The sequence below is a fragment of the Ascidia mentula genome, chromosome 8, assembly GCF_947561715.1.
Source record: "Ascidia mentula chromosome 8, kaAscMent1.1, whole genome shotgun sequence".
Lineage (NCBI taxonomy): Eukaryota > Metazoa > Chordata > Ascidiacea > Phlebobranchia > Ascidiidae > Ascidia > Ascidia mentula.
In genome coordinates, this window is record NC_138573.1 from 9,965,318 (window position 1) to 9,992,985 (window position 27,668).

General features: G+C 40.9%; 2 protein-coding genes and 1 pseudogene across 3 annotated transcripts; 2 read left to right on the forward strand and 1 right to left on the reverse strand.

Moving 5' to 3' along the window:
- The first annotated feature begins 9,835 nt into the window (after positions 1-9,835).
- Positions 9,836-17,669, forward strand: LOC145910154 (LON peptidase N-terminal domain and RING finger protein 3-like). 2 transcript variants are annotated; one of them, XM_082997177.1, is made up of 14 exons: positions 9,836-10,680; positions 12,036-12,168; positions 12,781-12,955; positions 13,499-13,644; positions 13,777-13,895; positions 13,958-14,080; positions 14,247-14,553; positions 15,638-15,754; positions 16,003-16,159; positions 16,389-16,571; positions 16,640-16,792; positions 16,854-17,064; positions 17,323-17,427; positions 17,487-17,669. In XM_082997177.1, exons 1-14 carry the CDS (start codon positions 10,471-10,473, stop codon positions 17,637-17,639), a joined length of 2,292 nt encoding a protein of 763 aa, XP_082853303.1. In that variant the 5' UTR covers positions 9,836-10,470; the 3' UTR covers positions 17,640-17,669. The 2 variants fall into 2 exon arrangements, with proteins under 2 accessions (XP_082853303.1, XP_082853304.1); XM_082997178.1 differs by having other exon boundaries at positions 10,443-10,582.
- A 1,216-nt stretch (positions 17,670-18,885) lies between these two features.
- LOC145911901 (general transcription factor II-I repeat domain-containing protein 2A-like) lies at positions 18,886-20,669 on the forward strand. The gene is made up of 3 exons (XM_082999337.1): positions 18,886-18,981; positions 19,074-19,626; positions 19,888-20,669. Exons 1-3 carry the CDS (start codon positions 18,886-18,888, stop codon positions 20,667-20,669), a joined length of 1,431 nt encoding a protein of 476 aa, XP_082855463.1.
- A 1,115-nt stretch (positions 20,670-21,784) lies between these two features.
- LOC145911903 (uncharacterized) lies at positions 21,785-27,429 on the reverse strand (annotated as a pseudogene).
- Positions 27,430-27,668: the final 239 nt, after the last annotated feature.

The window sequence follows — 27,668 nt, forward strand, 5'->3', positions numbered from 1 at the left end:
AGAGCGTACGGAACTGGCTAAGGGCGTCTGAGGAAAATATATAGAGCTTACGAAACTGGCTAAGGGCGTGCAAGGAAAATACATAAAGCTTACGGAATGGGCCAAGGGCGTCCAAGGAAAATACATAGAACTTACGGAACGGGACAAGGGCGTCTAAGGAAACTAGATAGAGCTTACGGAACTGGCCAAGGGCGTCTAAGGAAAATACATAGAACTTACAGAACGGGCCAAGTGCGTGTAAGGAAATTATATAGAGCTTATGCTGAATTGGCTAAGGGCGTCTGAGGAAAATGTATAGAGCGTATGGAACTGGCTAAGGGCGTCTGAGGAAAATATATAGAGCTTACGGAACTGGCTAAGATCGTCTGAGGAAAATATATAGAGCTTACGGAACTGGCCTATGGCGTCTAAGGAAATTATATAGAGCTAACGGAACTGGCCTATGGCGTCTAAGGAAATTATATAGAGCTTAAGGAACTGGCTAAGGGCGTCTGAGGAAACTAGATAGAGCTTACGGAACTGGCCAAGGGCGTCTAAGGAAATTAGGCTATACAGATCTTACGGAACGGGCCAAGGGCGTCTAAGGAAAATATATAAAGCTTACCGAACTGGCTAAGGGCGTCTGAGGAAAATATGTAGAACTTACGAAACTGGCCTATGGCGTCTTAGGAAAATATATACCGCTTACGGAACTGGTCTATGGCGTCTTAGGCAAATATATAGAGCTCACGGAACTGGCTAAGGGCGTCTGAGGAAAATATATAGAGCTTACGAATCTGGCTTATGGGGTCTAAGGAAAATATATAGAGCTTACGGAACTGGCTAAGGGCGTCTGAGGAAAATGTATAGAGTTTACGAATCTGGCTTATGGGGTCTAAGGAAAATATATAGAGCTTACGGAACTGCCTAAGGGCGTCTGAGGAAAATATATAGAGCTTAATGAACTGGCTAAGGGCGTCTGAGAAAAATATATAGAGCTTACGGATCTGGCTAAGGGCGTTTGAGAAAAATATATAGAGCTTAAGGAACTGGCCTATGGCGTCTAAAGAAAATATATAGAGCTTACGGAACTGGCTAAGGGCGTCTGAGGAAAATGTATGGAGCTTACGGAACTGGCCTTTGGCGTCTATGGAAAATATATAGAGCTTAAGGAACTGGCTAAGGGCGTCTGAGGAAAATATGTAGAGCTTACGAAACTGGCCTATGGCGTCTAAGGAAAATATATAGAGTTTAAGGAACTGGATAAGGGCGTCTGAGGAAAATATATAGAGCTTACGGAAATGGCTAAGGGCGTCTGACGAAAATATATAGAGCTTACGGAACTGGCTAAGGGCGTCTGAGGAAAATATATAGAGCTTACGAAACTGGCCTATGGCGTCTAAGGAAAATATATAGAGCTTACGGAACTGGCTAAGGGCGTCTGAGGACAATATATAGAGCTTACGAAACTGGCCTATGGCGTCTATAAGGAAAATATATAGAGTTTAAGGAACTGGATAAGGGCGTCTGAGAAAAATATATAGAGCTTAAGGAACTGGCTAAGGGCGTCTGAGGAAAATATATAGAGCTTACGAAACTGGCCTATGGCGTCTAAGGAAAATATATAGAGCTTACGGAACTGGCTAAGGGCGTCTGAGGACAATATATAGAGCTTAAGGAACTGGCCTATGGCGTCTAAGGAAAATATAGAGAGCTTACGGAACTGGCTAAGGGCGTCTGAGGAAAATATATGGAGCTTACGGAACTGGCCTTTGGCGTCTAAGGAAAATATATAGAGCTTAAGGAACTGGCTAAGATCGTCTGAGGAAAATATATAGAGCTTACGGAAATGGCCAAGGGCGTCTGACGAAAATATATAGAGCTTACGGAACTGGCCTATGGCGTCTAAGGAAAATATATAGAGCTTAAGGAACTGGCTAAGGGCGTCTGAGGAAAATATATAGAGCTTACGAAACTGGCCTATGGCGTCTAAGGAAAATATATAGAGTTTAAGGAACTGGATAAGGGCGTCTGAGGAAAATATATAGAGCTTACGGATCTGGCTTATGGGGTCTAAGGATATTACATAGAGCTTACGGAACTGGCTAAGGGCGTCTGAGAAAAATATGTAGGGATTACGGAACTGGCTATAAGGGCGTCTGAGGAAAATATATAAAGCTTACGAAACTGGCCTATGGCGCCTGAGGAAAATATATAGAGCTTACGGATCTGGCTAAGTGCGTCTGAGGAAAACATATGGAGCTTACGGATCTGGCTTATGGGGTCTAAGGAAAATAAATAGAGCTTACAGAACTGGCTAAGGGCGTCTGAGAAAAATATATTGAGCTTACAGAACTGGCCTATGGCGTCTAAGGAAAATATATAGAGCTAACGGAACTGGCCTATGGCGTCTAAGGAAAATGTATAGAGCTTACGGAACGGGTCAAGGGCGTCTAAGGAAAATACATAGAGTTTACGGAACGGGCCAAGACGCCCTAAAACTCGGAAGATACACCCATCGATAAGGAAAATGCAACTGTCTTCCATTGCTGGTGGAACTGTCACATTGTTGATACCTGTGGCACATCGCGTACAGCAGTCGTCCTGGAAACGATGAATGCCCAGATACCGTGAAGACGCCTCTTGGATGGTTTTTGCTGGGTCGATCGCTCGAAGCTGCCTGCCAACCTGCTGCAGATGCCAACTTTACTTGCGTCGTGGACACCGCCCATACCATGTTTCTAAGCGATGAGAGTGACCTGATCCCCAAAGAAGAAGACGAATTGTTTGAAAGTCCTTTCTCCAGAGAAGATCGGAGGACGTACCACGCATCCAATAAAGCCTACGGAGCTGTGTGCTACCTCCGATCAACGAAAATAAATGTCGCCCAACACCCCAGGGTGAAAATTCTATTCCACGGTTGGAATTGATGGCCGCTGTTCTGGCTGTGAAGACTGAAATCGTTGAAACATCGATTGAGCAACGACGGGATAATGCATCAGAAGTACACTGAGCAAATGCAAACAACAATTGACAAATGATGTGCTAAAGAAGTACCAGAGAAGGAACTGATTACCAAACATCGGACGTGGTACATACCTCATCATGGTGTTGTGAACCCTCACAAACTTGGTAAATTGCGTGTTGTGTTTGATAGCGCAGCTCAATACCGTGGACTGTCTTTAAAACCAAACGTTGATACAAAGTCCTGATCTTGTCAACAGTCTTGTTTCGCTTCCGCAAGTCGCCAATTGCCTTACTAGCTGGCATTGAGGCCATGTTTTACAAAGTACAAGTTGCCTCTCCCCCTGAGCGTGACAGTTTGCATTTCCTTTGGTGGCCTGGTGGGAACCTGTCACGTGAGCCTGTACCCCACAGAATGAATGTACATATCTTCGGGGCAACTTCGCCTCCAAGCTGCGCAGCCTTTTGTTTACGTCAAACAGCTAGTGGTTTTGGAAGTGAATTTGAACCCATTGTTGCCTCTACGGTTGAACGTAATATGTTGATGACTGCCTCACATCGGTGACAGATGATGAAACTGGATTGCAGCTAGTCGATGGTCTGCGCTCCTTGCTTGAGAAGGGTGGATTTTACTTGACCAAGTGGTTGTCAGACTGCAAGGAGATTCTTGATTGCTTGCCGGAAAATGAATTAGCAATGACTTTGCAGGTGCGCCCACTGGACGCTGAATTACAAGAGCGTGTGCTTGGTATACAGTGGAATGTTCATGCTGACGCATTTCTATGTGCTGTTTCGTTGCCAATAAAGCTGCGCACTCGTCTTGTCAACTATGAATTATCTATTCGACCCATTGGGTTTTGTTACCCCCGTCGTGTTGCGAGCCCGGCTGATTTATAGAAGCTTGTGCAAGCAAGAAATTGAATGGGACGAAGAGATGCCTGCTAAGGACTTACGAAAATGGGAGAAGTGCTTAGTCTGCTTACACAGCCTGCAAGAAAGACGTATTCCACGTTCAACCGGTTTTGGTGTCAGCGCCAATGTGATCAACAAATTTATTTGGGGTCGTACAGACGCACCTAACTTGTTTTCCAACTTACGTTCACAAAACGTTGTGGTAGAACCCTGATTCAGAAAAGCGTTCGTGGCAATGACAGCGGTCCCATGGCGACGACAGGTACTGCAGCGTACCACTTGATTCCGGTCAGCTGCTGTAACTGAAGCTAAGTCTGCTTACGTGTTCTTTCTGTAGACTACTGAATTTAGAACTCCGTGAACAAACTTATTTATTAATTGAAACACACGTTTGCAATGTCGGGAGGCGTAAAGTTTAATTTGTTCCAAGCGCGTTTAACTAGAGTGTATCACGTGACTAAATTGCAGCAAATTAACTATCAAAAGAACGTGCAATCGTAACAGCGCGATGGCGAGAATAATGGCAGACCAAGAGAGAGAACAAAGACTGCGAGGGCGTTTTATAAGTGTCAGGAAAAACGTGGTTGTCCAGCAGAGTATCAGCAGCTTGTTTGAGCTCTGCAGGAAAGCTTTACTCCGCCTGTGTCTTTTCCGTCTGGTGTTCCAGTGTTGAGTTTCAGGAAACATGCGGCGTGGTCAGAACTAGGCCAAGGAAAACATGCGTTTTGTCACAGTACGACATTCAGGTACACACTAGACGCGTTGACACTTGCACTGTATAGTCGTGACTCCGGATCGTAGCACAAGCAGGATTGTCATTTCTTACCCCTTCGGATTAAGTAGGAGGGGCCGGGTAATGCAGCAATTTGTGGTGTGATTTACCAATGCAAGCGTCGAGGTAGAAAAGGGACTGAGCAGGGAGAAAAGAACACAACACCAAGCAACATGCCGGAGGCGCATCACGTGACAGCAGCATCGTCAGCACAACAGCGACGTCATCAGTTGCGACGTGTCAGGCTACAGTGCGACCAAAATGTTAAATAGGTATAGGGATTTGGAGCTGTCATCTACGTTCAGTGATGGTTTGTGGTCCTGGATGTATTGTGTTTCGAGAATTAGCAATCTGGATTTGATGCTACAATTATGTACAACTTTGGGCAAATAAAATTAACATGATGATCCGATTTTTCTCACAGGTGGTTGCTGACCTCAACCACCTGACCTTAGTTGAGGGATGATGCTCCTTCATGCGAACCGCAAGGTTGCGCGTGGTCTCACCAATGTAAGTATAGATCCACAGGAGCAGGTGAGTTGGTAGACAAAATTACAGCGATGGAGAAGCTGTTGCTTGTCTTTGAAGCTGAAGAATTTGGAGAGGGAAGTAGTGACGTGGATCATACGCAGCTTGTTTTAGGAATTGCTGCGTGTGTTAATGAAACATAGTAACTCACGCCGTATATGATGATTTACAGGGCCAAGGAAGGGCAGTCGAAAAACAATGTACTTGGATGGTGCTGGAGGAGGGGATGTCGGTGGGCTCACGTTCACAGCGGTTTACCTAACGGTTAAGGTAACGTCTAATGCAGGTGGAGATGAAATGGGATGGAAAGCTATAATTTTTTCACGATTATGGGGCTTACAGTGATGTGCCAAATACAACAGCCGCATCTCATCATTGTGGGCCTTCTTAGCAATGTAGGTATCAAACTGTCGTACGAATAGCCAGTAATTTAGTGAATCACCATCAAATTTGGCTACTTACGGACTCGGTAAGTTCACATGGTATGCGTCATGATATGTCTTTGGTAGTAGCGAGATATTAGCGGGGCTAGGGCAACATCTATTTGCGCCTGCACGAGGGATTTCATCATACGTACCAGTCCTATGATTCTCGATGCGTGGTACGAGCACGTTCACAGGCGCTTTTATGTGTTGCGCATTTGACCTAAGTTGTGGACACGAGCGCCGTACAGCATCTGACGGAAATTGTGAGCTCGTATGTTGCAAAACATTTGACAGTAATTGTGGTTAAGATTAAATTACATTTGGTAACAGACGCCAGGCTAGAATTACCGGTAGACTGTTTCTCCCATTCCTCCACTTCAGCTAGTTGCAAATCGTGACGCATTTGCGCATAGTGCTTCTTTGCTTCTTCACTGATGCGCCGGACTTCATTCTCTGCCTCACGTCGAATTCGTTTTGCCTCCAGCTCGACCTTTCGACGTAATCTATCCACTTCTTTGAGGCCCTTCGTACATTTTCGGCCTCTTGGGCACGTTCGCAAGCTTTATTTTAACCTTACTGCGTTCAATTTCACTTCGTATAGAACTCGAGGTTGAATTTCCACTCGGGTGCACAGACAACGCGTCGGCTGGTGAAATTGATAGGGGAACGGATCTAGGCTGCGGGTAATGCAGCTTCGATATCCACGTTACGACGCTTACGCGAGACTATCTCTGGTAGTTTATCACTATCCGACATATTTGAGTAAAGTTCAATTAGCTTATCTAAGTTTGCATTTACTTGGGGCAGGAACTCACGTAGCGCTGAAAGATCTTACGGTTTTTCCATAAGACTCTCTGCGCAAGCGTATTTCGTTTTCTTGATCTTCTGTCATACGGTTTACTTGTGATGCAATTTCACGGCGTGGAAATGTTCGTCGTGATCAAGTCAATCGTCGATCCTTCGCATGTTGACGATTCTTAGTTCGTTAACGATGTAACACGAATCACTTAACAGGCCCCACGGCCAGCTAATCTCGTCACATGGGTTTGACCGCACCGGCAGCAAAGAACAGTATCCTTTTATTCTGCGGCACAGTTAACGAACTGTGACACGTTCACTAAACAAACACATTTTAGCGAACAGTCACACATGTAACATGACAGACGGTATTTATTCACCAATGCAAGATGCACAAAGGACCGACTTCGAATCGCATTCGGTTGCACCACGTTATTCACTCACTATTCAAGACAGGGACACTTTATCTTAAATAATGCCCCTAGAGACTTATCCACATGATATTTACGAACACACTGCCTTTTTCTCACAATATCGAATATCACGTGACTATCATTTATATACGGTAACGCTTTCGCCTTTCTCACCGTTTTATTCTATTCTATTCCATGCTATTCTATTTGATTCGATTCTATTTTGAACAAGACTATTTCTGATTTCCATTCAATTTGATCAATAAACCATAATTGGGATTATTCTGCCTGCCCGCATCTCAGCCTAGAGCACAGGTGGACAGATAATTCACTGGCAACTAGCCAACATGTCAGACCTTCATTTAGACTCATTGCGCTAGCATCATCGGGACAAATTGTCAGGGAAGCCAAGTACCCTGCAGTGTCGTCCGACATGTTGATCTGAAAACGCAATCTAGCGTCATTAAACGAAGAATGGCAAAGTTATGCCTTATCGTTAAGGCAAAAGGTTTAAATGAGCATCTAACACGCTGTAATTCGTCGTCGAATGCTAGTGGCGAATGGGTTGTATCGTGATATAAAAAGACATGAAGTAATGAACGCTATTCTGTTGTGCCGTCGCATTTTCGATTTGCAAATACAAACGAGCGACAAATGCCTCTCGCTTATTCCGTGTTTCGGTGTGCTGTTATGTTTGAAATGCACTGTCCCAAACCGTACATTTGGGAGGAGTATGTTTTATAATAAATTGTTTGTAAGTTTTCTGGATTTATTTACTTTTGGCAAAAATAGCAATAAGTCAGTTTTGCTCTTAAAGCATGTTTTGTCTGTGAAACTATACTATGCAAGTAAAACGCCTATCCTATATGGTTATGTCAGTATGTATGTATGTGTGTATTATATTCTTTTTGTTTCAAGAAAGGGGTTCTTTAGTTTAAAGTAACTCATGTAACTAAAACGTTAGTTTTATTGGCATACGTGTTTGACGTTACTTAATGCTGAATTGTGGACCCTAGCCTAAACATTTTGTCTGCTTAGAAAGTCCTCCATATGCACAACAGCAGAGGCGCGGCGCAGTTAAGGGACCTGACGTCTTTCGTGTAGCAAGGTCACACAGATACAATTTTCAGTCATTATGTCGGAATACCTTAGACCTTCCCTGGTCTTGACGACATGACTTCTATGCCAATGGTATTTAGTCAAGCACGACTGACGTTCCTTTAGGAGAAATCCTTGCACTATTTTAGCTAGGGTATTGTTATGGCTGGTTGAAGCATGTAGCTGTTGATTAACCTAACTCACGTATGATTTTAAGTTTTGGCCTCTATTTTTGTGACATGAATTTATCTTAAACTAAACTACCACTTTTAACGTTTTATGGTCTTTGTTGCTGTCTAATCCAAAAACATATTTTTTACTACTATAAACCTTTTTATTTGTCATGCAGCACGCAATTTCCATAAAAGCTTGATATTTTAAATTGTTTGAGCATTTTACTGCCGGTTTTCTTTTGTACACAGAAAAAAAAAGAATAACCGTTACAGCAAAACCAAGACGATAATGCGGCCGATAACCACCACAAGTCACCGAATTCAATGCACCCCAATTCGCAACAGTCAAAGGTCAAGACGATATTGGATTTCGGATAGAAACTATCAATCTTCACAAGGAAGGGACATGTGTAGCAACACGCATGTTCCCTACTTAATTCTTTACACATTTGGAACACATACGGACCGAAGACTGCAGACGGTGTTAAGCTTTCCTGCCGGAGCTCCCACAGGCTTTCTGGCATCCTGCTGGACAACACTTTGTTATAAAACGCTCATTTTCGTAATCCTTCGACAGTCTAGGCTAGTCAAGTCTACGCTCTTAGTCGCTCGACGTCTCTCGGCCCTGTTGTTATTCTCGCCATCGCGCTGTAAACGTTCGCACGTTATTTTAATATTTAATTCGCTGCAATTCCGGCACGTGTTAAACGCGCTTGAAACAAATTTAACTTAAGCCACCTGGTAATTGCAATCGTGCTTTTCAATTAATAAACAAGTCTGCCACGGAGTTTCAAATCAAGTATAGTCTTCAGCAAGAACACGCAAGCAGACTATAGATTCAGCAAAGCAGCGACAGGGAAATATATTTGTACTAGGGATGTGCCAAGGCGAACCCGAACCCGAATAGATTCGCCGAATATGAGCACAGATTTCATATTCGTGCAAACCCGAATATTGCGCAAGATTCGTATGCGAATATTTATTGAATCATAATATGGTTGTGTGATACAACCGTCAAAGTTTTTGTCTTTTTCGCATGACCAATAACAGTAGCACACAGCTTATAACGCCACGAGAACTGGTGCAGTCGTTTTTGCTATTGGTTTATCACCACGATTGAACAAAACGTGACGAAAATACCGTCCCGGTGGTCTAATATCGTATTATAGTTCTGGGCGCTGCTCGTAGCACGGGTTTTCGTCACCAAAATACAGAAGCGCATTTGAAAACAAAAGAACGGAAGTCTTGTGTTGTTCAACATTATATTTGGTCAATCATGACATAACGGCTTTATTACGTTATGAAATCAAAGTATCGTTTTTCCTAAACACTAGTGGTAAAGGTGATGCAAACGAACAACTATTATTGACGTCACACTTACATGCGAATATATTCGGGTTCGCACGAATAATGTTTCTATTTATTCGGATTCGCACGAACCCGAATCTTTGTCCATTTGGCACATCCCTAATTTGTACGCTGCAAGACATAATGTAAGCGAGATCACCAGCGAAGGCGTGATATAGAAGAGTGGAAAGCGGTTACGAAAGACCAAGTTTAAACAAAATATTAAATTGTGTCTCGAATTGTGACAAGCCGATACTGTTCATGCGTTGTTGGTTGTTTGAAAATAGAATAAAAGAAGTGAAAAAAACCCTTCCTTACGTCATATCTCTCGGCTTCTGTACGTTAGTGTATCTACCTATTGTTACATAACTGTTGGTGAGCCATAGAAATTTAATAACGTTGTGTTTGTGTGTTTACAGCAAAATCGCTGAATGGTCGTGGAAATCGTTGAGTGATAAGGTTAGGCCATTGAAAGTTAGGTTATTGTACAGTACCAGGAAAAACTAAGACAAACACTTTCGCAAGACAGATGACAATATGCCATTAACTGTTGTCAAAAGGTAACCACCTCGCAAAATCAAAATGCATTATTCCTAGTTCCTACCCCAAGTCCCCAATTATGTAACAAGTAATGTCAACTTTCCATTACATGTTTGTGTATAAAGATGAGTATTCGTGCTTACCGTGGACAAAAGTTTAAAGCACTACTATATGATCTAAAACTTTGCTTTTATGAAAGCTATTTAAAAAAAAAACAGGAAAAACTGTTTAAAAAACAACCAAGTTCCAGATAAAAAGCAAAAAAAGCTGGTGGTTGTGCTAGTTTTATATATAAATATAGCCACTGTGGCTTCCAAATTTTTTATCAATGGATAAACCCAAAAGGCAAGGTGGAATTGCTGGTCATTGAGATATTTTCAGAATGGTGTTTTACTTTTTATTTCTTAGCTTCTTTTTAAATTGACCTTAAAAATTTGAATGGAAGAAGTTTTGATGCGAATGTTTTATTTAGACAAAAGCTTTCAAAAAATTGCAAAAAAACATTATATAATATCCTGGACATGAACAACACATCTATATCAACAGAACTACACAGTTTACCATCCATTGAGCCACATATTCTTAAAAGAATCTCTTTAAAATCAAAATTTACAAGTGGAGATTCAATTGGAGGTGATCTGCTAAACAGTAAAACTTTCAACTACTGTAAGTTTGCAAACAAAGAGATATATGCTAAGATTAAAACAGTCATTCAAGATCTTTCATCACAGGTTTGTACATTTCTTAGTAGTAATTTTTGAGAGAATAAAGGTATGTCCAAATTATCACCCCAGCATGTATACTATTGACACTGACATGGATGCACGGTTTATAGTGTATGTCAGGGCTTTTACTTGAGTGTTTCATTACAATCGAATTTTGCTTTCAGGCTATTGATTTTGAAAAAAGTGTGTTGGATTCTACTATTAAATTAGAATGTTTGAGTAAATTTTGGGATGGTAATGCTATGTATGCATTTTAAATGCAGCACTGGCCAAAACTTACGAACAACTTACTTCCTCGAAAACACAAAAGTTTTGTATGTGCGCTTAAGTTTAACAAAAATTGCAATAACAAACTCTATAATACGACGCAATGCAATTGTATCTGTATCCTCGACGGGCATTAAGTATTGCGGTGCAATCGTTTTTAAACTTCGCAAATTATAAAAATTCTGCAATGGTCCAAGACATGGTTTTGCACCACTAAATATACATCGATGTTTCAGTGGTAGGAGATAAATAGTTATGAAAAATATTTAAAATAGACGAAAAAAATAATTATTTAGCATCATATATTTTGGTGGAATCTTGTGAAACAAATTATATCTCAGCTTGCAGCCTCTGTAAAGAAATTGTAGCAGAAATTAATAACTTATAAGGTCAACCAACGGCAAGACAAATGATTGTTTCATGAGCAGTCATCATGGCATGAATGCAACGAGCACAACCGATAAACAAAGCAACTGCGGACACAGAGTGCGTAACGGGAAATTAATGCACTTTTACACCCCAACACACTACACACCAAAGAAACTTTTTCAAACTTGGGAACATTTTTTTGGGATTTATTATTTAACGGGTGTACTCATAAATTCTGAGAATAAAGAGACTGGCCGAAACTGCTGAAAACATTGACATGTTTTATTTGTTCAAAAAGTGTCGGCAAGAACTTATTATCAGTTGATTGTTCAGGATTATAGACTGACCTGACTGACATCACAGATCGTAGATAAGGCTCATGTGGGTGGTGAAATCATGACGTCAACACTTTAAATATGCCACATGTTCGGTAACAATGCTCTGTGTTTGGAAATGTGACCAGTTAAAGGACAATGTGCTTTTTAGGAGAAAACAAAAAAATAGTTTCCACGGGGATTATGACAAAAAAATTAGAGTGACTTTTATTTAGTTTCCTCTTTTCTCCCATATTTTATATTTTTGAAATCAACAAACTTGCTAACATTTGTTTAAAATTCACTCTTATTCTCTGATTTGTTTTGCAAAAGCCATTAGAGTTTTGCAAAAGCCAATTTCATACTGAAAGATAACACTTACATTATCAATTAATCTTTTCTTTGTTGTAGATTTCTCCGGATTTTTTCGATTTTGTTACTGTTGAAACAATACTTAATTTGGTTGTTGAAGCAGTCAAACACTTGCGACAAAAGATATTTGAATGCATGATAATACATTCTAATGAGGTCACCCTTTTGCCAGGTAAAAAAGTCACTGGTATGTGTTAAATTTTATACTTAACTTTTTGCATACATGTGTAACATTAACGAACATATCCATATGTAATTAGAACATTTTAGTACAAAGGCGCCGACAAATTTTTTTGGGGTATATGCCAAATTTTATGACATCACAAACTTGTGTCATGAAATGCCAAATATCTTTCTTGGGGCTAGATGGGGGAAACTATAGCTATGTTGATGCTTGTAGTTACGACAATCTGCAAAGCATGTTGGTGGAAAGTATTTTTGTAGTTTTTTTAAATTGGGGTTTCACAATATTTGCCGAACGACTTCCAAGGGTTCCATGGCACCGAAAAGGTTGAAGAGCACTGTCGTAGACACTGTCAACATTTAATCACAACCACTATAGTCAGCCTCTGTTTTTTCATCTATCGCCTGACCATTTTGTTTGACGGCATGAGTGTAAAAATATATGCCTGTCTCCCTGACTGTTGGTAAAAAATCGCTGGCCTATCTAGGAATACCTTGTTGAATACATCTTCATCAACACTAACTGTAATTTGGTTAGCTGTATCTGACTCAAAGTCTTTTACTCTCAGACGATCATCTGAACATATTATTTATTTTGCAGAAATTTGTATGGATGAGTTTTCTTGCCAAAGCTGTTGTGAACTGCTTTATAATCCCACCACACTACAGTGTGGTCATACATTCTGTAACTATTGTCTGAATGGTGCTGAAAATCTTGTGGAAAGCTGTATAGTATGTAATAAACCCATACAAAAAGAAAAACTTCACTTATTCAGGTTTGACACATGTGTGTATAACAAATGTCACTGCCATGGCAGCCAAGTCAGAGCAAGATCTGAAAAATAAAGTTTTTGTTTGAACTTTCAATCCTGGTGATTGGCTGATCCATCTTGACTGCGATGCCAGAGACTTATAAAATCACCTTTATAAAAAAAAATATCTTTATGAGGCCAAGGTTTACATTTGACATCAGAAGTATTCCTTTTTTTGATGATATTTTACAAAGTTTGTGCAGTGAGAACCTAGCAGAATATTCTGCTGAAATATGTTAATATTTTTAAGGCGATATAACAAGACATATTTTTGCATGGATTATACTTCTGTAACACATAATATCACATATATTGTAAATCATTCTTTATTTTAACCTTATATTATATGACAATTCATTATAAAGTTGTTTTTTGATTTGGTAAAATATCATACTAAGTGACATTTAGCTAAACAGTTACTGACATGTATTGTTAAGAATATCAATTTGTGGTAGTTGGAATCTGCTGTCCAAATTTTTCTTAGTAATCAACAACATGTTTTTTAAGAGGGAATGTTACATTATCTTCCATACTCCAAAAGTGGCATCCCACTGAGTGGATGAGCCGATCATATACTGTTGAAGGATTGGTGCACTTTAGAAAGATGGAGTATTCCAATGCAGTGGAAAAATTTAACAAAACCATCAATCTATGTAAGTACAATAAAGTTGTTTGCATTAATCTATGCAACTTAAATGGTATGATTGCAAACTTGGCTTTATCATTGATACATACACATTGATTATATACAACCCTGATGGCAAATTACGAACATTTGTTTGCAGCCCCGCAGAGTCATGTTGCATACCTTCACAGAGCAAAGGCGTGGTTCTGTATGAATGAATTTAATAAAGCATATCAAGATGCTTATTTGGCATTGTGTTTGGCTAAAACCTGGCCAGAGGTCAGTTAAGTTTATTTATTTTTTTTTTTGAGTAACTGTAATGGATTCATTTTGTCTTCAAGGTTCATTTAGTATTAGGTGAAATCTGCTATGCACAAAACCATTTTGAAAAAGCTTTGCTATTTTTCTGTATCTGTTTATCATATGATCAATCCAACAAGAGAGCAAAATTAAGATTAAAAGAGGTATGTAAAGCCTCAAGACTGTCAGACCTGGAGGAAAGCTTACTGATGTATATACCAAATTAGTCGGCCAAGACCGAATCTTCATCAAACTTGCTGATGCGGCCGAATAAATTTGGCAAACCTAAGCTTCGGTACACCACCAGCAAAAAATACTTTTTATTTGTAGGTCCTATCTACATTGATAAGCAGCGACAAATTGTCTGATCATGTGAAATGCAAAGGCACCAATAATTCTAGAAAAAGAGCACATGAAGAAGATGTAGAGTTGGGCGGCCCGAAAAGGCAATGCTCATCAATGAGTAATAGTTTTAGCAAGGAAGGGCTATACTGTGACACAAACAGAGGTACATTGACTTGCTCATCTGACCACTGTGATGATTTGGTGTACAATGACATCATTTGTCAAAGCAGTCTTTATGTTCATCCAAACATAGCATTTGAAATTGATTGTGATTTGTCAAAGAAAATTACAGGTTGGTTGATACTATATTGTTGCTCGTCACCTATTTTTGGTTTATTCATAAAGTTGATTTAAAATTTCAATTTTTAGGCTAGCATCACCCACTTTTCTAAATCAGAATACAAACAAATAGAAATTATGTGTTTTTTTACACTTCTATATATGCAGTGAATTGATTTGTCCTTTGGTGACCAGGCATAATGTTTTTTTTATCATTTTGCAATAGTGTGGTAAATACATAATTTAAAACTACATAACTACAGAAAGGGCCCTGAAAATGTTTACCTAAATGTTATGTTGGCACAATTAGTGTTGTGCAAACCACTGTCACCAATATTCTATAATTTTTTTACAACGGGAACCCTTTCAGTGTGCTTTTACAATGTGTAAGTCCTGTTAACTGCATTTATTTTTTGATCCTTTGCCCACATCACACTGTTAACGAAACTTGAAAAACACCTTTAATGTTTGTGGCATTGGAACTGCACAATAACACACAAACTTATGCTCAGAAACTAACTGGACTACAAATTAGAGCAAAACGTATCTATGCTACCATAGTTGGGCATTGTTTTAGCTGGCAATGTGTAAATTTGCCCCTCTGATTAGCTATTCTGGTCAATCCAGGGGTGCACAACCTGCGGCCAAACGGCCTCATGTGGCCGTGTATGCTAATTCATGCGGCCGTACACATGTTTATAATGCATTTGTTTTGATGGCCGTGCATTGTAAAAAAAAAGTTTTGCCCGGATGTTTGGTTTCTGAAGTGGTCAGTCTTTGTCACAAAACAGAATGAGATATTGTATTTTTAGGTGAGAAAATTGATAAATATAGCATTTCATGACAGTTTTGGGCATAAGCAAATGCGAAATCATCAGTACTGGACTCACTGGCGGCCGTTGGTGAATTAAATCTGTGCGATGCGGCTGGCATTAATGAAAAGGCTGTGTGTGCCCCTGGGTTAATCACATAAAAAAGCTTGGCAAATTGGCTATGCGATTAACCAGATTGGTCTGTAAGTTAAAATGTTTACACAAGGTTTAGATAAACAGTTGCAAGTTATCATTCCTTAAACCAACTACTTATTTTTTCTACAGAAAACCTGGAGCTTGATAAAGAAACTAGAGACAGATTAAATTACTCACTTTTATCTGTTGCATCATCCTTAACAGAAGCTTTTTTTACCAATGCTTCTTTTAGTAATAGTGAACAAAGTAAGTTTTTTATGGAAGTTTATCCATAATGGGATATTTCACATGACATGGTTCTGTGTTTGTTTTTGTTACTAATATCACCATCACCTGGTAATAGCTATTTGCTGTACAGTGTGAACATTAGCCATTTTATTTCAGCATGTAACAACACTCAAAAATTATTATATACCTATTTTCTGTCACAATATTCATGTTCATGCCTTTTTTGCTTTTATGAGATGTTTTTGAAATATGTCTATAATTTACAGCCTTGACCTTGCTCAAGATACAATCTACCATATGTCGAAAAGTTGAAGCAGAACTATTAGATGAAAGTGATTTTGAGTGCAGTTTGTGCATGCGAATGTACTACGACCCTGTGTGCACTCCCTGTGGGCATGTTTTTTGCCAATTTTGTATCGAAAGGTTTGTTATAATACTGAATAAAACTTCCTATAATTATTGCCTGAAAAGTATTACAATTGTTTTTTATATTGTATGTTTACAAAAATAAGTGCCCCAAGGTAAGTATTGTTATCGATTTAAAAATTATTGACACAGTACACAGACCAAAATTGTTTTAAAATTACCTTGTAATATTCATGATAGGTGATTGTTTGGATTAATTCTGTTTCAGACAAAACTTGTGTTGCAGGTGTTTGGACCACAATGCTGTTTGCCCGTTGTGCAAACAATCAATGAAGGTTTATCTTGCAGAGACACTTGAAAATAGCCATCCACCTTGTGATTATGTTACTAAAGCTTTAATTAAACATCATTTGCCAGAAGAATACAAGGAAAGGGAAAAGCTACATTACCAGGAAGTTGATGAGTTGACGTATGTTGTACACATATTACCTGGTTCATCAACTTCATGTATATATCATAAACTTGGTGCTTGTTTAGACAAAGCAAGCCAGTATTTGTGTGTACGATCGCATTTCCATCAGTACCTTGTCCACTGCATATATTTGAACCTCGATACAGACTTATGCTTCGTCGTTGTCTTGATTACAATCAAAGAGAATTTGGAATGTGTATGCGTGCTGAAAAAACACTGTAAGTTTTGGTGTAATATCCCTAAAGCCAAAAATTTTACTTTTTTAACCCAACTACATAGGCATCATCCTATTGGAACATTATTAAAAGTGAGGGATGTAAAGTTCTTTCCTGATGGAAGGTCAGTGGTTGACAGCATTGGTTATCGAAGATTTCGAACTTCACATTGTGAAGTTAAAGATGGATACAATGTTGCAAAATATACATACATTGTTGATCAAAAGGTGTCTGACCCTGCACTATTACAGGATCTGTTAAACCTTGCAGATAAGGTGACAAAACAAAAAATATTTGGTGGTTTATTGCTAGTTATTTTACCTTTTCCTTCACAACGATTTCTCTACAGAAATTTTTTTACAGTGCATTCTAGACTTATACCAGCAAAAATACCATGTAATTCTAAAAGTTACTAAGTATTTTGTTGAATTGTTTGTCACTAGAATAGTCACCAACTAGATGTCCTGTTTTGTTGGGTAACATTTTAAGTTGTGGTTAAAAAAATCCTAATTGTTTGTTTCTTGTTTACACAGGTTTACATTGCTGCAAAAGAGTGGTTCAGGGCTTTGTCAGATAATGTAAGTAGCAGGATTACCCAACACTTTGGTCAATTTCCACCTCAAGATGGAAAAATTAATGTGAGAAATATAGCGAGTAAGATGCACTGGAAAAAACAATTACAATAATGTGATTGCAGACTGAAAATGGTCCCGATTGGCTATGGTGGATTTTGGCTGTTCTGCCAGTAGAAGAGCGGGTACAGGCAACTATCCTGGGAAAAAACATACTACGTGAAAGACTACTTATCATTCACCGAATTTTGGTGTGTTTAAAGCAGAGGAAAAAGTAGAAATGGATAAATAAACTGCTGTGTACGTTTTTAGTAGATTTATGGTGTCTGTACTCAGCGAGTGCGTAATTAGTTGTGATGATAGGCGTCGATTTAGGGGTGACTTCATCCCTCGCAAACAAACATGGGTGACATCGTATGTATTGTCACCCCCTAGATTTCATTTAAAATTAAAAAGTATAGCCAGGAAAACCACATACATAATACTATTCGTTGAGCTTGTTTCAATCAACCTGTATTATCACCTTCATAATCGTGACAAGCACAAGTGTCTCGTGGATTGTTACCTAAAGCAGCAGTTGTTGTAGCATAATGATATGAATCGGCATTATTGCGTAATAGATTTGTATGTTACTTCATGATTACTAAATCTGCAATAGACCCAGTGAAACAAAAATGTGCCGCTTTCAGTAAGGGGATCCGTAATTAGAGTGTTTAAAACTTAGTGCTATAACAACATGGTTCGGTGTGTAAACAAACCGACACGAAACGGAATTTGCGTCGTTATGTTTTGGGTGATACGACTGACAAAATGTTTTTTGCGTGTTTCTAAAACCTAGAAAAGTCACCCTTAATATTTTACAAAACGTTATAAAATCGACGCCCATGGTTGTCATGACATTTTTTTGTTCCTGCTTAGCACACCAAAGCTGTCAATAGGTTTTTGTGGTGTATTGCAATCAAACGTAGTCCCAGCGATACTTTTTGTCCAATAATAAAATATCACTCTGTATAAACGTGGCGGTCGTCTGACAGTGTTAACCGAATACGTGTTTTTACTAGTGATGCACCGAAACAGCATTTTTTTTATTCGGGCGAAACCGAATATTCGTCAAAAGTTGCCAAAAAAGTTCGGCCGAATAAACCGAAACTAATTTTGGTATCTATCTCTTCAAACGCAATAAATTTAAACAAAACATGTGCTGTATTGGATCTAATCCAGAGGTGTGCAACATACGGCCCGCGGGCCAGAACACGGCCCGCGGTACCTATTTACGTGGCCCGACTCAAGATGCCTTAAGTATTCGAGTACTTTTCACTATTAGATCGTGGCATTTTTGACTTTGCATTACGCCACACAGTATTAATTAAATTTAGTCCACTGTGATGACTCCCCCATTGTTGCTACATAGTTCGCATTCTGGAAACATAGTTTTTCTGACAATGATTCGTTAGCACATGATCTTACTTTATGGGTGCAAGGTGTTGATGTCAATATTTATTCTACTAAAATCTTGATGGTAAAATGTCGGTCAGTAAGAAAAGAAAGGTTGATTATGAAAGGCGGAAGTTCAACAATGAGTGGTCTATAAATTACTTCGTTGTTCAACACAATCAAGATGTAGTTTGCCTGATTTGTCAAAACACTATAGCAGTAATGAAAGAGTATAATATCAAGCGACACTATTCTACAAAACACTCTAATTACGATAGCATTTTGGGTCAATTAAGGGTAGACAAAATGCATCAGTTGCAAAGTCTTTGAGCAAACAGCAACAAGTATTTCATGTTTACAAGAAAGACATTGAGCTTGTAACGAAACTGAGCCTTAAGATATCTGAAGCAATTGCTGAAAAAGGAAAGCCGTATAGTGATGGTGAATTCGTCAAGAATTGTTTAGAGATATTCATTGAAAATGTGTCTCCGGAAAAGAAATATTTAGTAGAGCAAACAAGTCTGTCCCGGTTTACAGTGGCTCGCCGAATAGATGATCTTTCAGAAAACATCGTAGTTTCCCTAAAGGAGAGGATAAGGAAATGCTCTGCTTTTAGTGTCGCTTTGGACGAGAGTACAGACTTGAACGATACTGCTCAGCTAGTTGTTTTCATACGAGGAGTGACAGAAAGTTTCGAAGTAGTTGAAGAATTTTTGGATATGGCAAGTATGAAATCAACAACAACTGGTCAAGATATTTGCGATGAGGCAATAAAAGTTATGAAAAAATTTGAGATAGATTCTTCTAAGTTGGTTGGTATTACCACTGATGGTGCGCCATCAATGGTGTGAAAAAACAATGGATTTGTCAAAAGATTTTTGGATGCCATTCAAACTGAAGATGTTTTAGTGAGCCATTGTATCATCCATCAGGAAAACTTGTGCTCAAAAGTACTGGATTTTGGTGACATAATGAAAAATGTTGTTTCGTGTGTAAATTACATTCGAGCGCGAGGATTAAATCATCGGCAGTTTAAGTCGTTTCTACAAGCGCTTAACTCTGATTACCAAGATGTAAATTATTTTTGTGCAGTAAGATGGCTAAGCAGAGCGGCCACATTAAAGAGATTTTGGAATCTCAAGGAGGATATTCAAACTTTTATGGAAACTAAATGTCAAGATGTTTCCTTTCTCAAAGATGATGCATGGCTGAACGATCTTGCTTTTTTGACTGACATCACCCATCACCTATCAGAACTGAATGTGAAGCTTCAAGGAAAGCATCAGTTAGCGAATAAGATGTTTGAACATATTTCGTCATTTCAAGCAAAACTGGAACTCTTTCGATCTCAATTGAGCAGATCATCCCTGGCTCACTTTTCTTGTCTGGAAAGTAGAAAAGCTCAAATTCAAGACTGTGAAAAATATGTTAGAATGGTTGAAAAGTTAACTTCGATATTTCAAACTCGCTTTGAAGATTTTCGAAAACACAATGCCGACTTTCAACTTTTTGCTCATCTATTTGACCTGGTTGTGGAGACTCTTCCCTCTAACTTTCAATTAGAAATAATAGAATTGCAAGCAAATGTCGATCTCAAGCGGGCCTACAATGGGAGTGATTTGCTTACATTTTACAAAAGCTACGTGTATGGAAAATACACAAATCTAGCAAATCACGCGAGGAAAATGATCTCGCTTTTCGGAAGCACATACTGCTGTGAGCAGTTCTTTTCTAAAATGAAACTGTTCAAGACGAAATGCAGAAATCAGCTTACAGATGAGCACCTGTCAAATCAACTTCGAGTTGCCACTTCTTCTGTCAAAGCTGACATTGACAAGATCTCCGGAGAGAGAAGATATCAGACATCTCATTGATTACTTACGCAATGAGTAACTTGCGTGGCTTTTCCATTAATTTAATTGTTTAAAAAAATGTATATTTGTTGTTTGATTGTCTGGCCCTCAGTATGATTATATTTGTACATTTTGGCCCATTGTAACAAACAGTTGCACGCCCCTGATCTAATCCTATCATACAGCCCTTTGTTGGCACTTAAAATAGAACCTCGACTGCTGTACCAGCTGCTTAAAGTTGATTTTCATCATTTCGGTGAAAATAAACAAATAAAAAGAACACATGGGTGCAGTTTGAACAATGATTCCAATCGTTACATGCAGTAAAAAAGTTTCGGTTTTTGGCCGAAACCGAATAATTATAAAAACCTTAGTTTCGGCCGAATAAATTCGGCAAACCGAACTTTCGGTGCATCACTAGTTTTTACCCGATGTGTTCCCGTAGTGTTGGACAGCAGTGTGACCGCGATTGATAAGGGTTAACAAGAGTCTGGATTATGGTGTTAAAATCCGCCTTCCTAAATCTAAAATTTAAAGATGTTTCTGTCCGGCCACCACCATTCATTGCACCGCACGAGTCTCGTATTTGACACAACAAGTGTAACACGACCAGCTAGCCTTGTCACAGGGGTTTGACCGCACCGTCAGGAAAGAACAGTATTCTTTTATTCTGCGGCACAGTTAACAAACTGTGACACGTTCACTAAACAAACAAACAAACACATATTAGTGAACAGTCACACATGCAACATGACATGCGGTATTAAACTCACCAATACAAGATGCACAAGGACCGACTTCGAATAGCATTCGGTTGCATCAGGTAAATTTACGTTAGGCAGTCACTAATTAAGTTATCAACTTAAGTCAATTCACTGCAATTCACAACAGATATTTAACCACCAAAACAGTTTAATGCACGCGGACAAGTTCAACACGTGGCAAACATTAAGACTGCTGGCACTAGCCTTGCATCATACAGTTGGTAGGGGCATTATGACGTTTCTATTGTTTTTTTTCTCACATGGAAAGTTACGCGCACAGAAATCTTACACTCCCCCCCCCAAAATTGATAAGTCGCAGCGACGTTCAATTTTTACAACACAATTTCGACGCGCGTTTGTATCAATCGTTTATCAGTGTTTCTCAGCGACCATTGTCGCCGGGTCATCATGTGGTAGGTGATCGTCTCCTCTCCCATCAATTGGTACGACCACACACAGCTTGTGAATGGGTCTTCGCACAATCGTTCCTCTCGATCGAATTCGAACACTGCGGACCACACCGAAGTCATCAGGATTGGTTGATTCAACGCGACCGATCGACCAAGAACGTCTGGGGGCAGCAGCATCAACCAGAAGGACAACATCACCGACCTGGACATTTCTCTTCTCATGATGCCACTTCTGGCGAACGATGATTGTACGCAAGTATTCCCGAGACCATCGTCTCCAAAATTGATCTGCAATATATTGGACCTTGCGCCAACCCCGGCGCGCGTAGCAGTCACGATTACTTGTGACGGTTGGAGGCATCCCACCGGACGGATTTATCCTTAGCAAGTGATTAGGTGTCAATGGTAACTCACCAACGTCATCAAGTGTGACCGGAGTCAGGGGTCGCGAGTTGATAATTGATTCCGCTTCAAGCAGAAACATTTGCAGTTGATCATCGTTGAGGACTCGTTCGTTCGTCAGCAAGGAGAGGACGCGTCGAACAGACCGAATCATCCTTTCCCAGGCACCTCCCATGTGACTTGCACCAGGTGGGTTAAAGTGCCACTGAACTTCTTTCTTTTTGAAGAACTCTTCTATTTGGTTCTGGTTCCATTCACGTACGGCGTCACGAAGAACACGCGCAGCACCCACAAAATTCGTGCCGTTATCGGAATAAACTTGCAGCACTTCGCCGCGACGAGCAATAAATCTGCGAAAGGCATTTATAAAGGCATCGGTGGTTAGGTCATGTGCCACCTCGAGATGAATTGCTCTTGTAGTTAGGCATGTAAAGAGACAACCCCATCTCTTAACTTCGCAGCGCCTTTGCTTGATGACTAGGGGTCCGAAATAATCGACTCCTGTAAATGCAAAGGGAAATTCATTCATTTGCAGGCGAGCTGGCGGTAAATTGGACATAATTTGCCCTTCAGGCTTTGCGTCACGACGCCGGCATACCAAACATGCGCGGAGAACACGTCGCACCGCCACTGCACCTTTAACGATCCAATAGCGTTGGTTCATTTGGGACAGAATGTGGTTCACGCCAGAATGTCCACTCTCTGCATGAAAATGGGAAATTAGCAACTCAGTCAGGTACGAGTTGTGAGGCAAAATGGCAGGATGTCGGGCCTTAAAAGGAATAGGCGCCTTTTCCAGACGACCGCCAAACCTAAGCATTCCATCAATCATCACAGGATCCATACGAAAAACTGCCGATGACTTGCTTGGTTTCTTCAAGTTTCCATCTGGGGTAATTGCTATCATCCATTGTGAGAAATGACCTCGTTGCACATATTTCACCAACTCGGCTTCAGCTGTCCGTAGCTCATCAACTCTCAGGGCCGAGGAGCCAAATCTCGCGGTTCTCGCACTTCGCAGAATTGCCTTCAAACGCAAAAACCATGCAGCGGCACGTTTAAGTTGATACAACGAAGAAAATTTCGTTATTAAAACATCTGTGGGAGGACATTTCTCTACCACAGTAAACACACCACAAGGTTTCTTATCAAATACATTAACCTCAACCGGATCTGTAGCAGCGTCACCAAACATATTTGGCCAGCAGTCGGGCGTCTTCTTGAGAAACGATGGTCCGTCAAACCACAATTCACTCCTCACCAGGGCATCGGCTGAGACTCCCCTCGAAGCCAAATCAGCAGGATTTTCCGTCGTCGAAACATGTTTCCAGTTCTTCACACAGGTATTCTTCTCGATCATTGCCAAACGACGAGAGACAAACAACGGAAATCTTCGTTTATCATTTTTAATGCTTTGCAGCACCACAGACGAATCCGTCCAAAATATGGAGGGACGTAGGTCCAAACACATTTCCTTTCTGACAGTCAGTTCCACGTCCACAGCCAGAACAGCAGCCATCAATTCCAACCGTGGAATAGAATTTTCACCCTGGGGTGTCAGGCGACATTTACTCATAACCAAGGTACAGGTCACTTCGCTTTCTTTATTCGTTGATCGGAGGTAGCACACAGCTCCGTAGGCTTCTTTGGATGCGTCAGCAAACACATGAAGTTGACTTCTTATCACATTGGCGCTCACACCAAATCCAAATGATCGTGGAATACGCCTTTCCTGCAGGCTGTGTAAGCAGACTAACCACTTCCCCTTTTTCGTAAGTCCTTAGCAGGCACCTCTTCGTCCCATTCAATTTCTTGCTTGCACAAGCTCCTATAAATGAGCCGGGCTCGCAACACGACGGGGGTAACAAAACCCAATGGGTCGAATAGAGAATTCATAGTTGACAAGAGGCCTCGGCGAGTGCGCGGCTTCATTGGCAATGAAACGGCAAATAGAAATGCGTCAGTACATTCCACTGTATACCGAGCACACGCTCTTGTAATTCAGCGTCCATCGGGCGCACCTGCAAAGCTATTGATAATTCATTTTCCGGTAAGCGATCAAGAATCTCCTTGCAGTTTGACAACCACTTGGTCAAGCAAAATCCACCCTTCTCAAGCAAGGAGCGCAGACCATCGACAAGCTGCAATCCAGTTTCAACGTCTGTCACCGATGTGAGACAGTCATCGACGTAGAAATTACGTTCATTCATTCTGTGGGGCACAGGCTCACCTGACAGGTTCCCACCAGGCCACCAAAGGAAACGCAAACTGTCACGATCACGAGGGGCAACTCTCACTTGGTAAAACATGGCCTCAATGTCAGCTACCAAGGCAATTGGCGACTTGCGGAAACGCAACAAGACGCCAAGTAGACTGTTGACAAGATCAGGACCTTGCATCAACGTTTGGTTCAAAGACAGTCCACGGTATTGAGCTGCGCAATCATACACAACACGCAACTTACCAGGTTTGTGAGGGTTCACAACACCATGATGAGGTATGTACCACGTCCGATGTTTGTTAATCAGTTCCTCCTCTGGTATTTCTTCGGCAAATCCTTTGTCGATTGTTGCTTGCATTTGCTCAGTGTACTTCTGATGCATTTTCTCGTCGTTGCTCAATCGACGTTTCAACGATTCCAATCTTTTGTTGGCCATCTTCAGATTGTTAGGCAAAACTTGGTGATCATGTCTCCACGGCAGTGGCAATTCATAATGTCTATCAATGTATTGAACGGAGTCCTTCATCAATTGGTACGTCCTCCGATCTTCCCTGGAGAAAGGACTTCCAAACAATTCGTCTTCTTCTTTGGGGATCAGTTCACTCTCGTCGCTGAGAAACATGGTATGGGCGGTGTCCATGACGCAAGTAAAGTTGGCATCTGCAGCAGATTTGCGGACAGCCTCGAGCGATCGACCTAGCAAAGACCATCCAAGAGGCGTCTTCACGGCATCTGGGCATTCGTCGTTTCCAGGACGACTGCACTGTACGCGATGTGCCACAGGTACATTAGCACCAATCAACAATGTGACAGTTCCACCAGCAATGGAAGACAGTTGTAGACTCCTTATTGATGGGTGCATCTTCCGAGTTTTCCAGGTGGGAGACTTGTTCGGTTTCACAGGTATTTGTTCAACAACCACTACTTCTGGCAAGTTTATTTGCTCACCTCCATCAAGTGGTTCGACTGACACGGAAATTGCGATTGTGTCCAGTTTTTGCGGTGTCGTCAGTGTGTTCAAAAAAAATTTGTTTGGGTCGTCCAGACGCACCTAATTTGTCTACCAACTTACGTTCACAAAACGTTGGGGTTGAACCCTGATCCAGAAAAGCGTACGTGGCAATGGAAGTGGTCCCATGGCGAACAACGACAGGTACAACATTTAGGTACACACTAGACGCGTTGACACTTGCACTGTACTCGCGACGGATCGTAGCACAAGCAGGATTGTCATTCTTTACCCCTTCGGATGCAGAAGGAGGGGCTGGGTAATGCAGCAATTTGTGGTGCGATTTACCATCGCATCCGTTGACAAAACAATTTTGACCGGAATCACAGTCACTAGCACGGTGGCCAGCCTTTAAACACTTAAAACACAAACCCATTGAACGCACGAACCTGCGTCGATCATTCCACGACATTTTCCTAAACTGGACACATGCGTCAAGAGAATGGCTCCCGTTGCACAATAAACACTTCATTTGCACGTGTGTTTTGTCCTTAATTTTCGGCGCAGAAGTCGCCACAGTGCTGTGCGCAATTGCCTTCGGCCGGCGGCTTCCTTTGTTGCCTTCCTTCGATGAATACAGCGCCTTACCAAAAATCGAGTTTGCAACCTTGCTTTTTAGTGCTACAAACTCTGTAAGAGTCGCAAAGGTAGCTCGTTTTTCAGTGTCATGCTCAATCTGTGCGGACATCGAAACCCAGTCCTTTCGCATGCTAAACGGGAGTTTCCTAATAACAGCCAACATGACATCCATGGAATCAACACTAGAAGCATGTCTTATCTCACCATGTAGTGCCGTACAGCATTTGTCCAACAACACAGATAATTTCACGAGACCATCGGGGTCGTTGTTCTTGACAACAGGAGCTGACATCAGCTGTTCTTCGCATCTTTGTGCGATAATGTGAGGTTGGCCATATTCGTTATACAAGGTTTGCCAGGCCAGCCTGTACCCTTCGGCTGGATCTTTCGCGTTAAAGCGTTCAATTTTTTCCCTAATATGGGGTTTACAGTGCTGTACCAAATACAACAGCCGCATCTCATCATTGTGGGCCTTCTTAGCAATGTAGGTATCAAACTGTCGTACGAATAGCCAGTAATTTAGTGAATCACCATCAAATTTGGTTACTTCAGGACTCGGCAAGTTCACATGGTATGCGTCCTGATACGTCTTTGGTAGTGGCGAGATATTTTGGGGACTAGGGCAACATCTATTTGCGTCTGCACAAGGGATTTCACCAAACGTACCAGTCCTATGCTTCTCGATGCGTGGTGCGGGCACGTTCACGGGCGCTTCCATTTGTTGCGCATTTGACTTAATTTGTGGACACGAGCCCTGTACAGCATTTGACGGCAACTGTGAGCTCGTATGTTGAAAAACATTTGACAGTAATCGTGGGCGAGGGATAGAAATTGAACTACCTTTTGTAACAGACGCCAGGCTTGAATTACCGATAGACTCTTCCTCCCATGCCTCCACTTCAGCTTCAGCGAGTTGCAAATCGTGGCGCATTTGCGCAGCGTGCTTCTCCGCTTCTTCGCTGATGCGCCGGGCTTCATTCTCTGCCTCACGTCGAATTCGTTCTGCCTCCAGCTCGGCCGTACGAAGTGCACGATCTGCTTCCAGCTCGGCCGTACGACGTGCACGATCTGCTTCCAGCTCGGCCGTACGACGTAATCTATCTGCTTCTTCTGAGGCCCTTCGTACATTTTCGGCTTCTTGAGCACTTGCGAATTTCGCAAGCTTTAGTTTCACCTTACTGCGTCGAATTTCACTTCGTATAGAACTCGAGGTTGAATTTCTACTCGAGTGAACAGACAACGCGTCGACTGGTGACAATGGTAGGGGAACGGATCTAAGCTGCGGGTCATGCAGCTTCGATATCCACGTTGCGACCCTTTCATCGAATTCTTGTTTGTTTTGGCAATAATCTCGCTCACGCGAGATTATCTCAGGTAGTTTATCACTATCCGACATATTTGAGTGAAGTTCAATTAGCTTATCAAAGTTTGCATTTACTTGGGGCAGGAACTCACGTAGCGCTGAAAGATCTTGCGGCTTTTTCATAAGACTCTCTGCGCAAGCGTAGCTATCTTGTAGAATAGTGTTTCTCAAACTTTTTCCAATCACGTACCGCTTATTTGTTTTTTAATACACTGCGTACCACCGTATTACTATACCATATCTGTTATGACATAACACCAATGAATAACAAT